The sequence below is a fragment of the Scyliorhinus canicula genome, chromosome 10 (assembly GCF_902713615.1).
Source record: "Scyliorhinus canicula chromosome 10, sScyCan1.1, whole genome shotgun sequence".
Lineage (NCBI taxonomy): Eukaryota > Metazoa > Chordata > Chondrichthyes > Carcharhiniformes > Scyliorhinidae > Scyliorhinus > Scyliorhinus canicula.
In genome coordinates, this window is record NC_052155.1 from 186,700,056 (window position 1) to 186,720,150 (window position 20,095).

At 49.8% G+C, this 20,095-nt stretch overlaps 1 protein-coding gene across 1 annotated transcript in view; it reads right to left on the reverse strand.

The window, feature by feature from the left end:
• Positions 1–20,095, reverse strand: part of col14a1a (collagen, type XIV, alpha 1a) — a 227,908-nt gene that overhangs the window by 182,192 nt on the left and 25,621 nt on the right. Inside the window, exons 4-5 of the mRNA XM_038810331.1 lie at positions 9,815–9,961; positions 4,474–4,572 (exon numbers count right to left, since the gene is read on the reverse strand). Coding sequence (XP_038666259.1) covers positions 4,474–4,572; positions 9,815–9,961 — 246 coding nt within the window. The remainder of the gene's footprint in view (positions 1–4,473; positions 4,573–9,814; positions 9,962–20,095) is intronic.

Consider the following 20,095-nt stretch of genomic DNA (forward strand, 5'->3'; position numbering starts at 1 on the left):
AGAAATCGGGAATTCTGAAGAGGCCAATCTCTTTATACACACACGACTGCAAAATTTGGCTCCAACTCCATCTACAAGTTTGCTGAATACACAACCGTAGTGGGTCAAATAACGACAAGTCAGAATACAGGAGGGAGATAGAGAACCTAGTGAAATGGTATAACGACAACGATCTCTCCCTCAATGTCAGCAAAACTAAGGAGCTGGTCACTGACTTCAATGTACACACCCCTGTCAGCATCAACGGGGCCGAGGTAGAGATGGTTAGCAGTTTCAAATTCCTAGGGGTGGACATCTCCAAAAATCTGTCCTGGTCCACCCAAGTCAATGCTACGACCAAGAAAGCACAACAGCGCCTATACTTCCTCAGGAAACTAAGGAAATTCGGCATGTCCACATTAACCCTTACCAACTTTTACAGATGCACCATAGAGAGCATCCTATCGGGCTGCATCACAGCCTGGTATGGCACCTGCTCACCCAAAACTGTAAGAAACGACAGAGTCGTCAACACAGCCCAGTCCATCATGCAAATGCGTCTCCCATCCGTTGACTCCGTCTTCACCTCCCGCTGCCTGGGGAAAGCGGGCAGCATAATCAAAGACTCTTCCCACCCGGGGTATTCACTCTTCTAACTTCTTCCATCGGGCAGGAGATACAAAAGTCTGAAAATACGCACCAACAGGTTCAAAAACAGCTTCTTCCCCGCTGTTACCAGACTCCTAAATGACCCACTGACCCAAAGCACCTACGCTCATACAATGTATGGCCATTGAGTAAAGGCAGCGAGCAAGAGGGCAACTGGAGATCATGCAACCCCATAATAATAAGACAAGGAGAAATAGAGAGAGGAAACATGGCTTGCTTTTAGATTGAGGATAGAATGTACTTCCAAGAGAAAAAAATTGCTTTTTAATTCAGCAGAAATTGTCACTGCACCAGGCACACTCATCTTAACAGACTTTCAATTGTCAAAATTAAAGTTGACTTCCGGTTGATTAGCCAGGACAAATTAGACAGACTCGCGGGTACACACACACTTTCACAAACACACTCGCTCTCTCACACACACACACACTCAGTCACTCTCTTTCACACACACTCAGTCACTCTCTCACACACACACACACAAACACACTCAGTCACTCTCTCTCACCTCTCTCACACACACACACTCTCACAAACACACTCACTCACTCACACACACACACAAACACACTCACTCTCTCTCACACACAAACACACACACACCCAGTCACTCTCTCTCACACACACAAACACACCCAGTCACTCTCTCTCACACACACAAACACACTCACTCTCTCTCACACACAAACACACACACACCCAGTCACTCTCTCTCACACACACAAACACACTCAGTCACTCTCTCTCTCACACACACACTCACAAACACACTCACTCGCTCACACACACACACACAAACACACTCAGTCACTCTCACACACACACAGAAATACACTCACTCTCTCTCACACACAAACACACACAAACACACTCAGTCACTCTCTCTCAAACACACACTCTCACAAACACACTCACTCGCTCACACACACACACAAACACACTCACTCTCTCACACACAAACACACACACACTCAGTCACTCTCTCTCACACACACACAAACACACTCAGTCACTCTCTCTCACACACACACACTCAGAAACACACTCACTCGCTCACACACACACAAACACACTCAGTCACTCTCACACACACACAGAAATATACTCACTCTCTCTCACACTCAAACACACATACACTCAGTCACTCTCTCACACACACACACAAACACACTCAGTCACTCTCTCACCTCTCTCACACACACACACTCTCACAAACACACTCACTCGCTCACACACACACACAAATACACTCAGTCACTCTCTCTCACACACACACACACACAGAAACACACTCAGTCACTCTCACACACATTCTCACAAACACACTCACTCGCTCACACACACACACAAACACACAGTCACTCTCACACACACAAACATTCACTCTCTCACACACACACACTCAGTCACTCTCACACACACTCAGTCAGTCTCACAAACACACTCACTCTCTCACACACACACACTCAGTCACTCTCTCACACACACACTCAGTCACTCTCTCACACACACACTCACACGCACACTCAGTCACTCACACACACAAACATTCACTCTCACACACACACTCAGTCACTCTTTCACACACACACACACACACTCAGTCACTCTCTGACAAACACACACATTCACACTCACACACAAACACACTCAGTCACCCTCTCTCACACAAACACACTCAGTCACTCTTTCACACACACACATTCACTCTCTCACACACACACACACTCAGTCACTCTCTGACAAACACACACATTCACACTCACACACAAACACACGCACACACTCAGTCACTCTCTCACACACACACAAACACACTCAGTCACTCTCTCACAAACACACGCACACGCACCAAGTCACGTGACAGTTCCTTTGTTACAGTAACATTATTGTTTTGCTAAATAATAGAAAACAGCAGAGCCAATATGATCTTTGTTTCGTGCTGAAATACACACCGGGTAGAGGTTAGTTGTTGAGAAAATGTACGGGTGCCACATTGTCCACTATTCCAGGTTAAAGGTGTGGAGTTTGTACGGGTACATTCTCACCTGTGAAGATATACCTCCTGCTTACTCCATATCCCAGTTTCCTGCCTAGTGACAAATATACCAGGCCCCGTATTAACTCTGTGCCATTGAATGGGTTTTGAGTGAATCAAAATCTCAGTCAGACTGTGTCTGGGAAAGGGGTTGAGGAGGAATTCTTTATCCGAGGTTGTTTCGAGTATGTTTGAGGGGAGCTGTGCGGGCACAGCTGGCACACACTGGCGAGTTCGTGCTGGCGGGAGGTGCTTGGGTGGTCCACGCTCTGACCTTGCTGCAATTAAACAGCTCAGCACGAAGGTGGGAGGTCAAACCCCGCTCGGTGGGTGAAACACCAACTGCCTGCTACACAACAGACTGGTGGGTAATTCTAAATTTGGAGGGGGTTAGAGTTCCCCCACAACCTGTAACATCCTGTATATCTCTTACTCTTGCTAGAGTTCCATGCTGAGCTCTGGCCACCACCACAAACACAACGGCATCGCTTAAACCACATTCAGCAAAGAACAAAAGAACAAAGAAAAGTACAGCACAGGAACAGGCCCTTCGGCCCTCCAAGCCTGCGCCGACCATGCTGCCCATCTAAACTACAATCTTCTACACTTCCTGGGTCCGTATCCCTCTATTCCCATCCTGTTCATGTATAGAATGGTTATTTCAGGCATTCCCCAATCCCTATGTCTAACTCTGGAGCTGATGTCAATGCTGAAACCTCCCCCAGCAGGCTCTCTGAGCTACATTCATCCAATCTCTACTCTAAACTTTGAAAAGAGATTCTTGTCTTTTTTTTTTAAAGAGATTAGGAGAAAGAGGCGATCTCATAGAAATAGGGTAAACCATTTTGGACAGAGATAAGGAGACATTTCTTCACCCAAAGAGTGGTGAGCCTGTGGAATACATTACCACAGGAAGTAGTTGATGCTAAAACATTGAATATATTCAAGAGGTGGCTGGATACAGCACTTGGGGAGAATGGGATCAAAGGCTATGGGGAGAAAGCAGGATTAGGCTGTTGAGTTGGATGATCAGCCATGATCGTGATGAATGGCAGAGCAGGCTCGAAGGGCCAAAAGGCCTCCTCCTGCTCCTATCTTTCGTGTATCTATGTATCTCCCCACCCATGGTGATAGAAGGGCCTCCATGCCCTGGGCCGAGACAGCATGGAATCCCAGTTTCTCTACTGCAATGCAAGCTGGGCAAAGAGGCCTCCCCATTCCACCAAAGCCGTTTTTGTTTTCCACGAAAGCGTGCTCCTGCTTCTCACTGACCCAACCTACACCGGCCCCACGTGAACCCGGGGCCCTGGGAAGGAAACAAAGGGGGAATGCCAATGATGCCGATTCAGTGCAAGTTCCAGCTTCAGCAGATTTGCAAAAGGCTGCCCAATCTGAGTTTTTAAAGGTGCATTGAAGACCGATCAAAATTCATAATATGTGTCTGTGGTTTAAGATGGCCTCTTGTATAATTTACCACCCAAGCTACTGGAGTCCTTCAACAAGTGTCTGTTTGGTTGGGAGTGTGCGTATCTGTCGGCTTCACTTTGCTCTTTCATATATATATTTTTTTTTTGTGCATTTAAAACTTTGAATGAAAGGACCTTGAGGGTATATCTGTGTCTGGCTATTATTCCTGCAGTAACTGAATATTACTTTCGAAACGCAGAATGGATCTCATTTTATCTCCTCTGTTCTCCTGCTGTGTAAGGAAAAACTTGACTATCTAAATTGAGAAAGAGTTCCCCAATCAGCGTTTTATTCAAATTGAAAACCGCAAGGGCGGGTACCTTCATCGGTTGCTTTCTCTCTGACGTGGGACTCCGACTCCTTTTTGTGTTTGGGTGTGTGAGATGAGCCAGGTCTGCCTCTGCTTCGGAACGCCTTCACTGAAAAGGGTGGGGAAAAAAACGATTTTAGCAACTTATCGTTGACCTGTCCAACACAGAAGGTGACCATTCGGCCCATCGCGTCTGTGTTGGCTCTTTGGAAGAGCTAGTTCCGCTCCCTCTGCCCATCCATTCCCACAGCCCAGTCAATTGCCCCTTTTTCATATTTACCCAATTCCCTTTGGAAAATTGCTATTGAATCAGATTTCACCACACCTTCAGCAGCCTATCACGGTTCATCTTAGATCAGAACGTGACACAATGCCTCCTCTGGTTCCTTCTCTCTTAAATCTGTGTCCCTCGCGTTACTCACCCTCCTGGCCGTGGAAACACTTTTTCATTATTGACTCAACCAAAGATTTCTTCGAAAGATTTCCTAGTTATCAACTGGCCTTAGTTACCACAGCTCTCTATTCCCCTCCGCCCTGCCCCCCCCCCCCCCCCCCCCCCCACAATTTTTCAATTATTTATTCAATTCCTTTTTGAAAATTATCATCAACTCTGCTTCCTCCTTTTGTAACACACACTTGTGGGAAAAGTCTTTGCCAATCTGCCAAAGTGTTACCAGCCAGGCTGCCAGTGGAAAGTTTGTTGTTTTCTACCCTACCCAAACCCCTCAAGATGTTGAACACCTTTCTTATATCCAGCCTTCTGCGGACTGTGAACAATCCCAATTCTCTCGTCTCAACACTTCACTGAATTTCCTCATTCCTGGAAGCAGTAACTCTTCCGCAGCACTCTCTTCAAAACCTTGACAGCTCTCCCAAATTGTGGCATCCAGAATTGTTCACAATACCCCAGCCGAGGTCTAACTCCCGGTGTTTCCTGAAGGTTTAGGAAATGGTCCTTAGTTTTAGTTCCCTATGCTTCAGTTTATAAATTCCAAGATGCTCGTTGCTGCCCTTAACCATCCTGTCCTGTCACCTTCAACAATCCAAATCATCAAATATTCCCACACCACAAGCATAATGATTATCCTGCAATCAGACCAAACTTTATTTTAATTTATATCAATTTATACAGTCATATAGGATGTTTTAGATAAAACTACCAATATAGTACCCCACTGATCACTTTCATACTCGGGCCCCCACCCGGGTTGATTGTGGACAGACTAGTGTAAATATTTGGAGTACGCGCTAGTGAGGAGAATTCTGCCACAACCCAGAAACTGTGGGCATGCTGACTCACACTTCACACCGACTCACGATTCACACAGGCTCACACTTCACACCGACTCACACTTCACACCGACTCGCGATTCACACCGACTCACACTTCACACCGACTCACACTTCACACCGACTCACACTTCACACCGACTCACACTTCACACCGACTCGCGATTCACACCGACTCGCACTTCACACCGGCTCACGATTCACACAGACTCACACTTCACACCGACTCGCGATTCACACCGACTCGCACTTCACACCGGCTCACGATTCACACAGACTCGCACTTCACACCGACTCACTCACTTCACACCGACTCACTCACTTCACACCGACTCACTCACTTCACACCGACTCACTCACTTCACACCGACTCATTCACTTCACACCGACTCACGATTCACACCGACTCTCACTTCACACCGACTCACTCACTTCACACCGACTCACTCATTTCACACCGACTCACTCACTTCACACCGACTCACTCACTTCACACAGACTCACTCACTTCACACCGACTCACTCACTTCACACCGACTCACTCACTTCACACCGACTCACTCACTTCACACCGACTCACTCACTTCACACTGACTCACTCACTTCACACCGACTCACTCACTTCACACCGACTCACTCACTTCACACCGACTCACTCACTTCACACCGACTCACTCACTTCACACCGACTCACTCACTTCACACTGACTCGCAATTCACACCGACTCGCGATTCGCACCGACTCGCGATTCACACCGACTCACACTTCACACCGACTCGCGATTCACACCGACTCACACTTCACACCGACTCACTCACTTCACACCAACTCATTCACTTCACACTGACTCGCAATTCGCACTGACTCACAATTCACACTGACTCACAATTCACACTGGCTCGCAATTCGCACTGGCTCACAATTAGCACTGGCTCACAATTCGCACTGGCTCACAATTCGCACTGGCTCACAACTCGCACTGGCTCACAATTCACACTGACTCACAATTCACACTGGCTCACAATTCGCACTGGCTCACAATTCGCACTGGCTCACAATTCACACTGGCTCACAATTCGCACTGGCTCACAATTCGCACTGGCTCACAATTCGCACTGGCTCACAATTCGCACTGGCTCGCAATTCGCACTGGCTCGCAATTCACACTGGGCGCGATTCTACGCTGCCCACGATGGGTCGTAGAATAGCGGGAGGGCCTTCCCGACATTTTTCCTGCCCTCCCGCTATTCTCCCCACCCCCCAAGGCCGCCCCACGACACGAATCGCTGCTCGCCTTTTTTTACGGCGAACAGCGATTCTCCCCTGGCCGATGGGCCGAGTTCCCCGGCCTTTACGGCCGTTTTCACGAATGCAATCACACCTGCTCTCACCGTTCGTGAAAACGGCCGCAAAGTGCCGTCCCGGACAACCATGGCACCGATTGGCACGGCCGCACCACGGTGGGCACCAATCGCGGGCAGCGGGTCCGATACCCGCGCACTATTTGTTCCCGCGCCCACTGGCTCACAATTCACACTGGCGCACAAGTCTCTGCCCATCTAAATGACCAGACAGGATACAGCACGAAATCTCAGACTGTCTAATCCACTCCATCAGAGGGTAGAATTTCGGATTCACCCCATTAAGGAGGTCCATTTTCATATCTGAAAATTGCCCTTGCTTTGCAAACAATGTTTAGCAAAGACATTTCCTGCAACCTCTGTTAACAGGAGGATGCCACAGGACTGTCTCCCAGCCAGTGAGAAACTTTTTGAAGTGTAGTCACTGTAACAATGTAGAAAACATGGTGGCCCAATTGGCACACAGCAAGATCCCACAAAGTGCAAATGTGATTATCATTTTGTAATATTCTTCAGGATACGGGGGGGGGGGGGATCATTCCTGCTCTTCTTCAATAACACTAACCTGGCATCTCTTACATCTCCTTCACCTGACCTCACTATAAAATCTTATTTTTAAAATGGCACCTCCGGTGGAAGCAGATTCAATAGTAACTTTGAAAAGAAAATTGGATAAATACTTGAAGGGGAAAGATTTTCAGGGCTTTGTAGTACGGGTAATTAGCTAGCTGCAACGCAGGCAGAATTGACTCCTTCTGCACTCCATCATTGCATAATCCCACAAAGCATTCAGCTGTGGCTATTACTGCCAGCATTTGTTGTCCATCCATAATTGCCCTTGAACTGAGTGTCTTGTCAGGCGGACGAGAGTTAGGACTCAACCACATTGCTGTGGATCTGTAGGCCAGGCCTTTCTTAAAGGGAATTAGTGAACCAGACGGGCTTTTACGACAATCAATAATGGCGCTATTACTGAGAGTAGCTTTCAATTCCACATTTAGTCACGTTTGGCATGGATTGGCATGGTGGGATTTGAACCCACATCCCTAGAACACTAGCCTGGGCCTGTGGATTGCTAGCCCGGTGACAATGCCACTAGGCCAGCACCTCCCTACTGCAACACAATGCTGAAGAATGAGACATAAAGATCCAGTCCCAAGGCTGTTAGATCATCAGAATCTATGACTAAAGTCCAACTGTTCTTAAGAGTCGTACAACTAAGTGGGGGGGTCGGTTTATGACGCAGAGCGAGGCCAGCAGCACAGGTTCGATTCTCGTACCGGCTGAGGTTATTCGACCTTCTCAACCTTGCCCCTCGCCTGAGGTGTGGTGATCCTCAGGTTAAATCACCACCAGTCAGCTCTCCCCCCTCAAAGGGGAAAGCAGCCTATGGTCATCTGGGACTATGGCAACTTTACTTACTTACTTTACAACTAATTATAACTGTTAACTGGGATGGCATCTAATACTAATAATAATCTAAGGTTGACTTTGAGGTGCACAGCTTGGCTAGTTGATATGAGACAGCTCTGTATTACACTTCCCTTGTACTCTTTTTTTTAAAAAAGTACCCAATTCATTTTTCCAATTAAGGGGCAATTCAGCGTGGCCAATCACCTACCCTGCACATCTTTGGGATGGTGGGGGTGAAACCCACGCAAACACGGGGTGAATTTGCAAACTCCACCCGGACAGTGACCCAGAGCCTGGATCAAACCCTGGGACCTCGGCGCCGTGAGGCAGCAGTGCTAACCACTGTGCCGCTTGTACCAGTCTTGGCGTGGCAGCTGAATAAAATAAAGTAACAACAGCAACTGGCATTTATATAGCAGGTTTAACATGGCCAAACTTCCCAAGCTGCCTCACAGGAAGCATTATAAATCAGAATTTGCCATCAAGCCACATAATAAGATATTAGGACAGATTACCAATGGATTGGGCGGAAGTAGGTTTGATGAGCTTATCAGAGAGGTTTGTGTTGGGAATTGCAGAGGCTCAGAACCAGACAACTGTAGGTATGGCCGCCAAAGGAGGGGCAATGGAAATCTGGGAGAATTTGAGGGGCTCAGATATTTTGGAGGGTTTTAGGGTTAGTGGAGGTCACAGAAAAATGGAGGGGGGGTGAGGTCATGGGGGTGGGGGGGGGGGGGGGGGGGGGGGGGGGGGGATCTGAAAATAAATATGAGAATTTTAAAGATTGCCGGCTGGGAGCCAATATAGGTCAGTGTGCACAGGGGTGATGGGCGAATGGGGCTCCGTGTGGGTTCGGACACATGGCTGGGGTGTTTTGGATGAGCTAAAATTTAGGAAGGTTATGCGATTGGCCAAGAGAGGATTGGAATGGTCTCATCTGCTAAAAGAGTTTTATGAAAGTCTAAGATTTTAAATATCTGGGGCGGGATTCTCCGTCGCCGGAATCCTCTGCTTTGCCGGCAGCGCACTCACGCCCATGGATTTGCCGACGGCGTGGAGGTACCCACAATGGGGAAACCCCATTGGCCGGCTGCCGGGACGGAGAATCTCACTGCCGGCGGGGGCGCGCCACACCGAAAAACGGGTGCGGCAGGGCGGAGAATCCCACCCATGTGGTTTCACTGGCCTACTCACAGCACCATTTAGATAGAATTGTTTCCTTATCCCCACCTTCAACCTAACGGACACACGGGGCACATTTCTCAAACACCTTGTTCAATGCTTACTTGTGAAACGCCCTTGAGCTGGCGAACTCTCTTTGCTGTTGCTGCTGATCGCGTACAGCTGCACCACATATTCCTGGTTGGGGAGAAGGCCTTCCACCACTGCTGCTGTTTCACCCTTCAGTAAACTTAATTTCTGTGTTTTTCCGCCTGTTAATGAAAAAACCACAGAAAATGTTGCAAGCGGAATGCAAGACGGCAGTAAGACAAAACAAATTATTCAACGGGCTGTTGGAAGAGATTAGATGGCCTGAATGGTCTGTTCTTGTTCGCGTGTTCCTACACCATGACCGATCTGCACCATTACTCCATCTAACCACCTCGCTCACTTCGTCTATCTCAGCTTTTTGACATTTTCAACCGAGCCCCCAGCCTCAGCAGGCTTTTGGGGGCTAGCGGTTTCTAGGTTTCCAGAACACAGTGCTGAGGCTCCTTCATAAATGTTTTCAAGATAAAGATAGATAGTTTTTTTGACGAATAAAGCATTATGGGGCGGGTGCTCCGTTTTGCCGGCGCCCGGGGTTTTCCCGACAGCGTGGGGCTGCCCCACAATGGGAAACCCCATTGACTGGCCGGCGTAATGGAGCACCCCACCGGCGGGGGCGGAGAATCCAGCCCATGGTGTTCGGGCCGGAAAGTGGAGCTGAGTCCACAAAAGATCAGCCGTGATCTCATTGAATGGCGGAGCAGGCTCGAGGGGCCAGATGGCCGACTCCTGCTCCTAGTTCTTGTGTTCTTATATACTCCAGGGCAGAGTGTTATAATTAACTCTCAGCTATTAACTTGCACAAATTCCTTAAACTGACACGGTGTAATCAGAGCTTTAATGAATGATGCTTCCTCTCCGCCTTGCTAAAATTATGGTCTTAGATTATTGAAGATAGTTAGCGGTTAGGTTCCTCGCCTGACAGACAGCTTTACAGAGATTGCTGGAGGCAGGTGTACAACAAAGGCAGATCTAACCTACCGCTGGGTTTTATGTTCACTTGCAACCGACAATCCCAATCCTGTCGAGTGGATGCAGCACATTAATGTACCACAAAACCTGGAGCAATTTGCAGTAAAACAGCAACGGGTGAGTTATAGCAATTCTTCCACAAAAGCCTTCCAATGCAGGGTGCCTGGCAATCATCGTGGAGATGCACCAGCTATTGCGTATTAATGCCCAAACTGCCTGAAGTAGCTCCATGAAACAGCTACGGGAATGTAGCTTTAGACTGCAGGGTTCATTCAATCATTTAGCCACAGCAAGGCACACCAATCCCATCGGCAGCTTTGGAGAGGAGCCCTGAAGAAATCTGTTGCTCAGCTTGTCCCTAGCCCCCTGTTGTTCCAGCACCTTTCCGCTCTGCGACCGACTAAGGAATTCATCGCTCAATGGATATTGCCACATATTACCTAAAGCCACAAGGGTAAAGAAGTCCAGCGCACAGTTCAGGCTAATTCAGCCCAAAGCATTTACAATATCAACATTATTCAAAAACAACAGGCCAGAGGAAAAACATGCTGGTGGGAAACACATTTCGAACAGCATGGTGTGCAGATGTCAAACCCATCTGAACAATGCTTGGGGCTGACAGCATGGCGGCACAGTGGTTAGCACTGCTGCCTCAAGGCACCGAGGTCCCAGGTTCGATCCCGGCCCTGGGTCACTGTCCGTGTGGAGTTTGCACATTCTCCCCGTGTCTGCGTGGGTTACACCCCCACAACCCAAAGATGTGCAGGGTAGGTGGATTGGCCAGGCTAAATTGCCCCTTAATTGGAAAAATGAATTGGGTACTCTAAATTTAAAAAAAAACAATGCTTGGGGCTGCCTCTGGAGATAGGATAGAAACCACCAGCAACCCTAGACCCCAAAACACAAGAACAATGGATGAGGGGAGCATCTACAAGCAGACCGTCCCAATTCAGTGTCCAGTCTCAGAATGTTCCTGGAGATCCATCCTCATTTTCAGGAGATCCATCGTCTTTCTTCAATTAGTGGGTCAGTGATGTTGGATGCCTTTTTAATCTGGCCCCCGGATAGGACAGTAGCCTGGGTGCCACCAGGCCTACCCCACCACGGAATATGGCGCAAAATACCCAGTTGATTTGATCGATTTGGTGCGTTTACAGCCGGCCCCCACAGCAGGAAACACTCCACGTTCCCATCACCCTGCCTCGTGAGGATCCCCGTGGGAAGGACCCAGATCCCACAATGGGAAGGATCCAGATCCCACAATGCAGGATCCAGGGGTGGAATTCTCCGACCCCCCCGCAGGTTCGGGGAATTGCCCGGGGCCTTCGTAAATCCCGCCCCCGCCGTGGCCGGAATTGTCTGCCACCCGGGAACCGGCGGGGTGGGAAACGCGCCCCGCAGTTCGGCGGGCACCCGCGGCGATTCTCCCGCCCGCGATAGGCCGAAGTCCAGCCGCTGTCAGGCCTCTCCCGCCGACGTGGTTTAAACCACCTCTGGTGCCAGCGGGAGCAGACGGCGCAAGCGGACCCCGGAGTTCTGGCGGAGGCGCAGAGCGATCGGACCCCGGGGGGTGCCCCCACGGTGGCCTGGCCCGCGATTGGGGCCCACCGATCGGCAGGCGGGCCTGTGCCGTGGGGGCACTCTTTTTCTGCCGCCGCCGCCACGGCCTCCACCATGGCGGAGGCGGAAGAGACCCCCTCCACCGCGCATGCGCCGGGGTGACGTCAGTGGCCGTTGATGCTCCGGCGCATGCGCGACCTCACACCGACCAGCGAAGGCCGTTCGGCCAGCCCCGACGCCGGGCGGCGTGACGCCAAAGGCCATTGGCGCCCGAGTGGGAGCCACTACGTCGCGGGCCTAGCCCGTAAAGGTGCGGAGAATTCCGCACCTTTGGGGAGGCCCGACGCCGGAGTGGTTCTCGCCACTCCGGTACACTGGGACATCCCGCCCTGCCGGGTAGGGGAGAATCCCGGCCCAGATCCCACAATGGGCAGGACCCAGATCGCGATGCCTCAGGAGATCTCGTTAGACCTTATGAGGTGCGACGGGGCCGATAGATCGTGCCCACGGTCAAAGAGAGATGTTTCAAGGAGCATCAGAAAGGAGGAGAATGGGGTGGAAAGATTCAGGGAGGAAATGCAGAGCTTAGTGTCCAGGCAGCTGAGGGCACGACCAATAATGGTGAACCGATAAAAGTCAGAGCTGGGCCAGAATTGGAGGAATCCTCAGAGGGTTGTAAGACTGGAAGAGGTCAGAGAGATAGGAAGGGGTGAGGCCAGAGAGGAAATTGAGGACCAGGATCTGTTGGGCCCAGCACATCAGAACTGAAGCAACGTGAGGATTCTCTAACATATATTCACCACCTGCATGCAGCTTGACTCTCTGTACCTGTTCACTAAAACTGAAACAAGCACATTACAGCTGACCTGTAACAGGCCAAGCGACACCTGGTGAGGTGAGAAGATTAAGGGGCGGTCTAATTAAGGTGTTTCAGATGATTAGAGCATTGATACGGTAAATACAAAGAAACAATTTCCTCTGAGTGAGGGAAACGCAGAGTAAGGAGCTGTAACCTTGAAATTGGAGCTGACGGTTCGGGGTGATGTTAGGAAACAGTTCTTCACGGTGGGAATTCCGGAAATTTCTCTCCACAAAAAAGATGTTGAGGCTGGAATTGAACATTTCAAAACCCAAGATCAATAGATTTTTCCTGTTCTGGATTGGCCAGAATCTAATTAAATGGTGGAACAGGCTCGAGGGACTCAGTGGCTCCTTTCTGTTCCGATGTTAGACATAGAATGTACAGTGCAGAAAGAGGCCATTCGGCCCATTGAGTCTGCACCGGCCCATCGAAAGATCACCCTACCTAGGCCCACGTTCCCACCATATCCCCGTAATCTGGTAACCCCATCTAACCTGTTTGGACACTAAAGGCAATTTATCACGGCCAATCCACCTAACCTGGACATCTTTAGACTGTGGGATGAAACTGGAGCACCCGGAGGAAACCCACGCAGACACGGGGAGAATGTGCAGACTCCGCACAGACAGTGACCCAAGCCAGGAATCGAACCTGGGACCCTGGAGCTGTGAAGCAACTGTGCTAACCACAATGCTACCGTGCCGTCCGGTACAGTAATGTTGTACAATACTAGGTGATAACTTTAGAGAAATGTTAAAGCGATATTTTTCCCTTTGTTCATTAATTACAGTGAAATGTGAGTAAAAAGTGGACCCCAGTAAAGCAGAGGACCCCAAACAAATACTTGTTTGTGTTACGGGTTTTACATCAAATTTTACAGCACAGAAAGAGGCCATTCAGTCCAATTGGTCCATATTGTAACTTGCGCTCCATGTGACCCTCCTTCAACTCTCTTCATTTCACCCTATCAGCACATCTTTTTATTCCTTTCTCCCTTGTACGTTCCTCCAACTTCTGCTTAAATGTATCTGTTATTTGCCTCATCCACTCCCTGTGGTAACGTGCTCCACATTCTCTCCACTCTCTGAAAGGGTTGACATTTAAGGAGAGATTGAACAGTTTGGGTTTATACTCGCTGGAGTTTAGAAGGATGAGAGGGGATCTGATCGAGGTGTATAAAATACTAAATGGGATTGATAAAGCAAGCGTAGACCAAATGCTCCCCTTTGTGGGACAATCTAGAATGAGAGGTCACAGATATAGATTGGGAGGCGGTAGGTTTAAAACTGAGATGAGGAGGAACTACTTCTCGCAGAGGGTGATGGATATGTGCAACTCGCTGCCCCATAGTGCGGTGGAATTGGAGTCATTAAATGGTTTCAGGAGGGAGATGGATATATTTCTGATTTTTAAAAACGGGTTAAAGGACTATGGGGAACAGGTGGGGAGGTGAATTTGAGTACAGGAAGAGATCAGCCATGATCTGATTGAATGGCGGAGCAGGCTCGGGGGGCTGAATTACTCCTAATTCCTATGTTCACGGGTAGGAAGTGCAAACTACACAATCACCCAAGGCCGGAATTGAACCCGGGACCCTGGAGCTGTGAGGCAGCAGTGCTAACTACTGTGCCACCACTTGCCTAGACAAAAGGGACCCAACCTGTTCAGCCTTTCCTGAAAGTGGTATCATCTCTGTTTTGGCATCATTGCTGCAAAGCCTTTTTATCGCACCTTCTCCAGTGCCACAATAACCTTTCTATCATGGAGAGGCCAGAATTGCTCACAGTACAAGTGTGATCTAATTAAGGTTCAATACAAGTTCAGCAAAACTTCATTCTATTCCTCTGGAAATGGGCACATCTGCTTGGTTTGCAATTGCTATGACCTTGCTAACCTGTTGCTGCCTTTATTGCATTGAGACCCCGAGGAATCTTCTCTCTCTAAGAATGCAGGGTGAATATGAGTTAGGAAGTGAACAAAGGGTCTGTTTTCTTTTTGCCTAACGCTTGTTGCTGAGATCTTGGGAACGGAATGGTCTGCAGCAGTGGCCACGGTGAACTGAAAGCTGATTTTTCACCGCACCTGATAATAATAATCTTTATTGAACATAGAACATACAGTGCAGAAGGAGGCCATTCAGCCCATCGAGTCTGCACCGACCCACCCAAGCCCTCACTTCCACCCTATCCCCGTAACCCAATAACCCCTCCGAAACTTTTTGGTCACTAAGGACAATTTGTCACGTCCAATCCACCTGTCACTAGTAGGTTTACATTAACACTGCAATGATGTTACTGTGAAAAGCCCCTAGTCGCCACACTCTGGCGCCTGTTCGGGTACACAGAGGGAGAATTCAGAATGTCCAATTCACCTAAAAGCACGTCTTTCGGGACTTGTGGGAGGAAACCGGAGCACCCGGAGGAAACCCACGCAGTCACGGGGGAGAACGTGCAGACTCCGCACAGACAGTGTCCCAAGCCGGGAATCGAACCTGGGACCCTGGCGCTGTGAACAACAGGCGAACCACTGTGCTACCGTGCCGCAGTATCTTCCGGATTATCTTCCTGCGGAAGTTCACAGAAAGAAAGTTAACCTTAGATTTGGAGATTCATTTCCTCATCTCACACCTACTTGCTTGGAAATTAAAACTCTTGGCAGTATTTTCCAATTGGAACTGGCAAGGGGAAAACATTGACTTCTGACCCACTATGAGCCTCTCTCGTGCCGCTGGTGAGAGCTGATCGCACTCCTCCCCTTGTATCATTGATGAGGAACTCAAAGCGCTCTCCCCAGCTAGACAATCAAATGGATACCAGAGTGATTTAGCCCAGATCAAAAGCTGAGGGATTAACAAATTAATGAACAGGAAGGGGTTTATATTCCATTTAACCCTTGGACAATGAGCAACCAAATTAATGTACTTTCCACATGGTCTCGGATTCAAAAGCGATTTCCTCCAACACTCAGCAACTATTAAACAGGAAATCCCCTGAGGTTTCCAACAGAAACATTTCCTCAGATGTTTGATATAAGTATAGCAGGATCTTGTCTTAAATAAACTGGGACATTCATTAGTTCACTCCAGAGGAACATCTGGGTGTTTTGAAACACAGTCTCCTCCAAGTGTCTCTGCATAAACATGCTCAACAATGTGCGATGTAGCTAGAAGGAAACAGTATTATTAGGATAGAAATAATAATCATCGCTCCTCTCGGATAAGGGCAGCACGGTATCACAGTGGTTAGCACTGTTGCTTCACAGTGCCAGGGTCCCAGGCTTGGGTCACTGTCTGTGCGGAGTCTGCACGTTATCCCCGTGTCTGCGTGGGTTTCCTCCGGGCGCTCCGGTTTCCTCCCACAGTCCCAATAGACATGCTGTCAGGTGGATTGGACATTCTGAATTCTCCCTCCGTGTATCTGAACAGGCGCCGGAGTGTGGCGACTAGGGGCTTTTCACAGTAACTTCATTGCAATGTTAATGTAAGCCTACTTGTGACACTAATAAAGATATTATATAATATTATGGATGAATAACAGATTTCCACCACAATATTGTCTTATTAATTTGTGGGTTGTGAGTGTCGCTGGACCAGCGAATGACACCCACATCCCATGGATAAAAAATAATGCAGCCAGTAATTCACTACCACAGGGTACATCGCACGGGCAGCACAAAACAGGCCATTCCGCCCAATAGAACCATTCTAGATTTTATGCTCCACACGAGTCTCCTCCCACGCTATTTACTTATCTCACCCCATCAACATATCCTCTATTCCTTTCCCTCTCGTGTGTTTATCCAGCTTCCCCTTAACTGCGTCCGTACAATTCACCACAACCACTCCCTGTAGTGGCGAGTTCCACGTTCTCATCACCCTCTGGGTAAACACAGTAAGAAGTCTTACAACACCAGGTTAAAGTCCAACAGGTTTGATTCAAACACGAGCTTTCGGAGCGCGGCTCCTTCTTCAGGTGAATGGCGAGGTATCCTCGCCATTCACCTGAGGAAGGAGCAGTGCTCCGAAAGCTCGTGTTTGAAACAAACCTGTCGGACTTTAACCTGGTGTTGTAAGACTTCTTACTGTGCTCACCCCAGTCCAACGCCGGCATCTCCACCTCTGGGTAAAGGTATTTCTCCTGAATTCCCAACTGCATTTATCAGTCACTCTCTTATATTTATGGGGCGGGATTCTCTCAGCCCAGGCCGGGCCGGAGAATCGCCGGGACGGGGGCGCGAATCGCGCGACGCCGGACCGCCGATTCTCCGGAGAGTGGAGAATCGGTGCCAGGCACGGCACCGGTCGAGGGCCACTCTACGCGGCCCTGCTGGCGATTCACCGCCCGGGATGGGCCAAGCGGCCACGCAAAAAAAATCCGTCACGTGTGCTCTTACCCAGCGGGACCGCGGCGTGAATGCATCCGGGGGCGGCCTGGTGGGGGGCTGAGGGGGAACCGTTCCCAGGGGGGGGGCCTCTGCTGTGGGCCTGACCCGCGATCGGGGCCTACTGATCAGAGGCCCGGCCTCTCGGGCCTCTTTCGTTCCGCGCCGGCCCCTGCAGCCGTACGCCATGTTGCGTCAGGGCCGGCGCGGAATGAAAGAGGCCCCCAGCCCGAGAGGCCGGGGAGAAGGGAGCCACTGCACATGCGCGCATTGATGTCAGTCCCACTGCGCATGCGCAGACCCGCGGCGCCCATCTGACGCCGGGATCGGCAGCTGGAGCGGCGTGGGTCACTCCAGTGCCGTGCTGGCCCCCTGTAGGGGTCAGAATCGCTGCTCCTGAGGGCATGTTGACGCTGTCGAGAAACTTAGGGCGCGATTCTCCGCTGCCCACGACGGGTCGGAGAATAGCGGGAGGGCCTTCCCGACATTTTTCCCGACCTCCCGCTATTCTTCCCCCCCCCCCCCCCCCCCACGGCCGCCCCACGACACGAATCGCTGCTTGCCGTTTTTTACGGCGAACAGCGATTCTCCCCAGGCCGATGGGCCGAGTTCCCAGGCCTTTACGGCCATTTTCACGAACGCAAACACACCTGCTCTCACCGTTCGTGAAAACGGCCGCAAAGTGCCGTCCCGGACAACCATGGCACCGATTGGCACGGCTGCACCACGGCCGTGCCAAGGGTGGCATGGGCCCGCGATCGGTGCCCACCGATCGCGGGCAGCGGGTCCGATACCTGCGCACTCTTTGTTCCTCCGCTGCCCCGCAGGATCAGTCCGCGGGGCGGCTGAGGGGCATGACGGCCCGCGCATGCACGGGTTTGACGCATATGCATGATGACGTCATCCGCACATGCGCGGCTGACGTCATCGTGTGCGTCAGCCGCCGTGACGCTTGGCGCGCGGACTTAGCGACGGTCGCTAAGCCCGCGATGCCGTGCTTCACGGGGCCGCGCTGCTAGCACCGCCCGGGGGGGAGAATCGGGTCCTGGGAGGGGGCGCGGAGGCTGCCGTGAAACACGGCCAGTTTCAAGGCAGCCTTTACGACTCTCCGCATTTGCGGAGAATCGCGCCCTTAGCCTCAGGATCAGAGAATCCCGCCCATGGTCTCTAGTTTCAGATCCCATCACAAGTGAAAACATTTTCTCCGCATCTGGGGGTCAACTGAAGATAAACTGGAGACTGGTGGGTTTCTGTTGGCCAAGATTTACGGGAACAAAGTCGAAAGATCGAGTCACGATAGAGATCAGCCATGACTTAACAGAATGGCACAACAGGCTCGAGGGGCCGAATGGCCTCTTCCTGTGCTGTAAACCATTCAGTGATTCTTGTTGTGCTCCCGTGGCATTTGATGCACAGGGATATCGGGAGCGTCAGGGAATGGGGTCTCATTTATTTGGGGAACTCAAAGCCTATTGGCTGTCCTTAGAGGTGCGTGAGTTGCTTGTTAGACAAGAACATTTTTTCAAGGATTGACTTTGCGGCCCAGTATAAAGTTAATTAGGCTCAGCCATGAACTTTGGTCGCAGTGGAAGGAGAGAGCCACCTCGGGGGAAGCATTCCATTTGCAGGTGTCCCTCTGAAATACCCCTTGAAGGCTTTTCTCAAAGCGTATCAGATAGAGTTTGACAGTGAGCCACATCAGGAGATATTAGTGCAGGTGACCAACAGTTCGATCAAAGGGGTTGATTTTAACATATGTCTCAGAAGGGGAGAGAGAGAGAGAGAGAGAGACAGAGAGATAGAGAGGTTTAGGGAAGGAATTCCAGATCTTAGTATCCAGGCAGCCGAAGAGACAGCCGCCAATGGTGCAATGACAGAAATTGGGGAATGCTGAAAAAGATGGAACTGGAGGAGTGCAGAGAACTCGGGCGGCTGTAGGGCTGGAGCAGGTTACAGAGGTAGGGAGAGTTGAAACCAAGGGGAGATTTGAAAACAAGAATGAGAATTTGAAATTCGAAGTGTCAATTGCCTCACCCGCCAGGAATTAAACCTGGCCTCTGATCTTGAAGTTAGCAGTTATTAACTAAGTTTCTCTTTAGAATAGGCAACCAGTCCTCTGTTTATCTTTGAAGTTGTGCCAATATTTTTGATTTCTATTCAAACCTGAGACCACATTTCTTACGGACAGAGTTGAAGTTTTATTAGAAAATACATCTATAAATAAAGAGGGCTCCAGTTGCATGTTAGATTATTTTAACTTCTGTTGATTAAATCACAAGAGCTCAAAACCCGTGGCGTTTCATAAACCCACGCAAGAGGGAAAATAAAAGTCAACTGAGAAATTCCTGAAGCATTTAATGATTCATAACGTCACCACAAAAAATGTGGCTTAATACCCAGAGTCAACTTGTTACAAATTGTCTCCCACACACGGAGAGATGATTGTGGCCCCAGCGCCCATTGCTCTATCAGTACACCAGCACTTACTGCCTCGTAAACTAGATAACACCAAGATATATCGTTT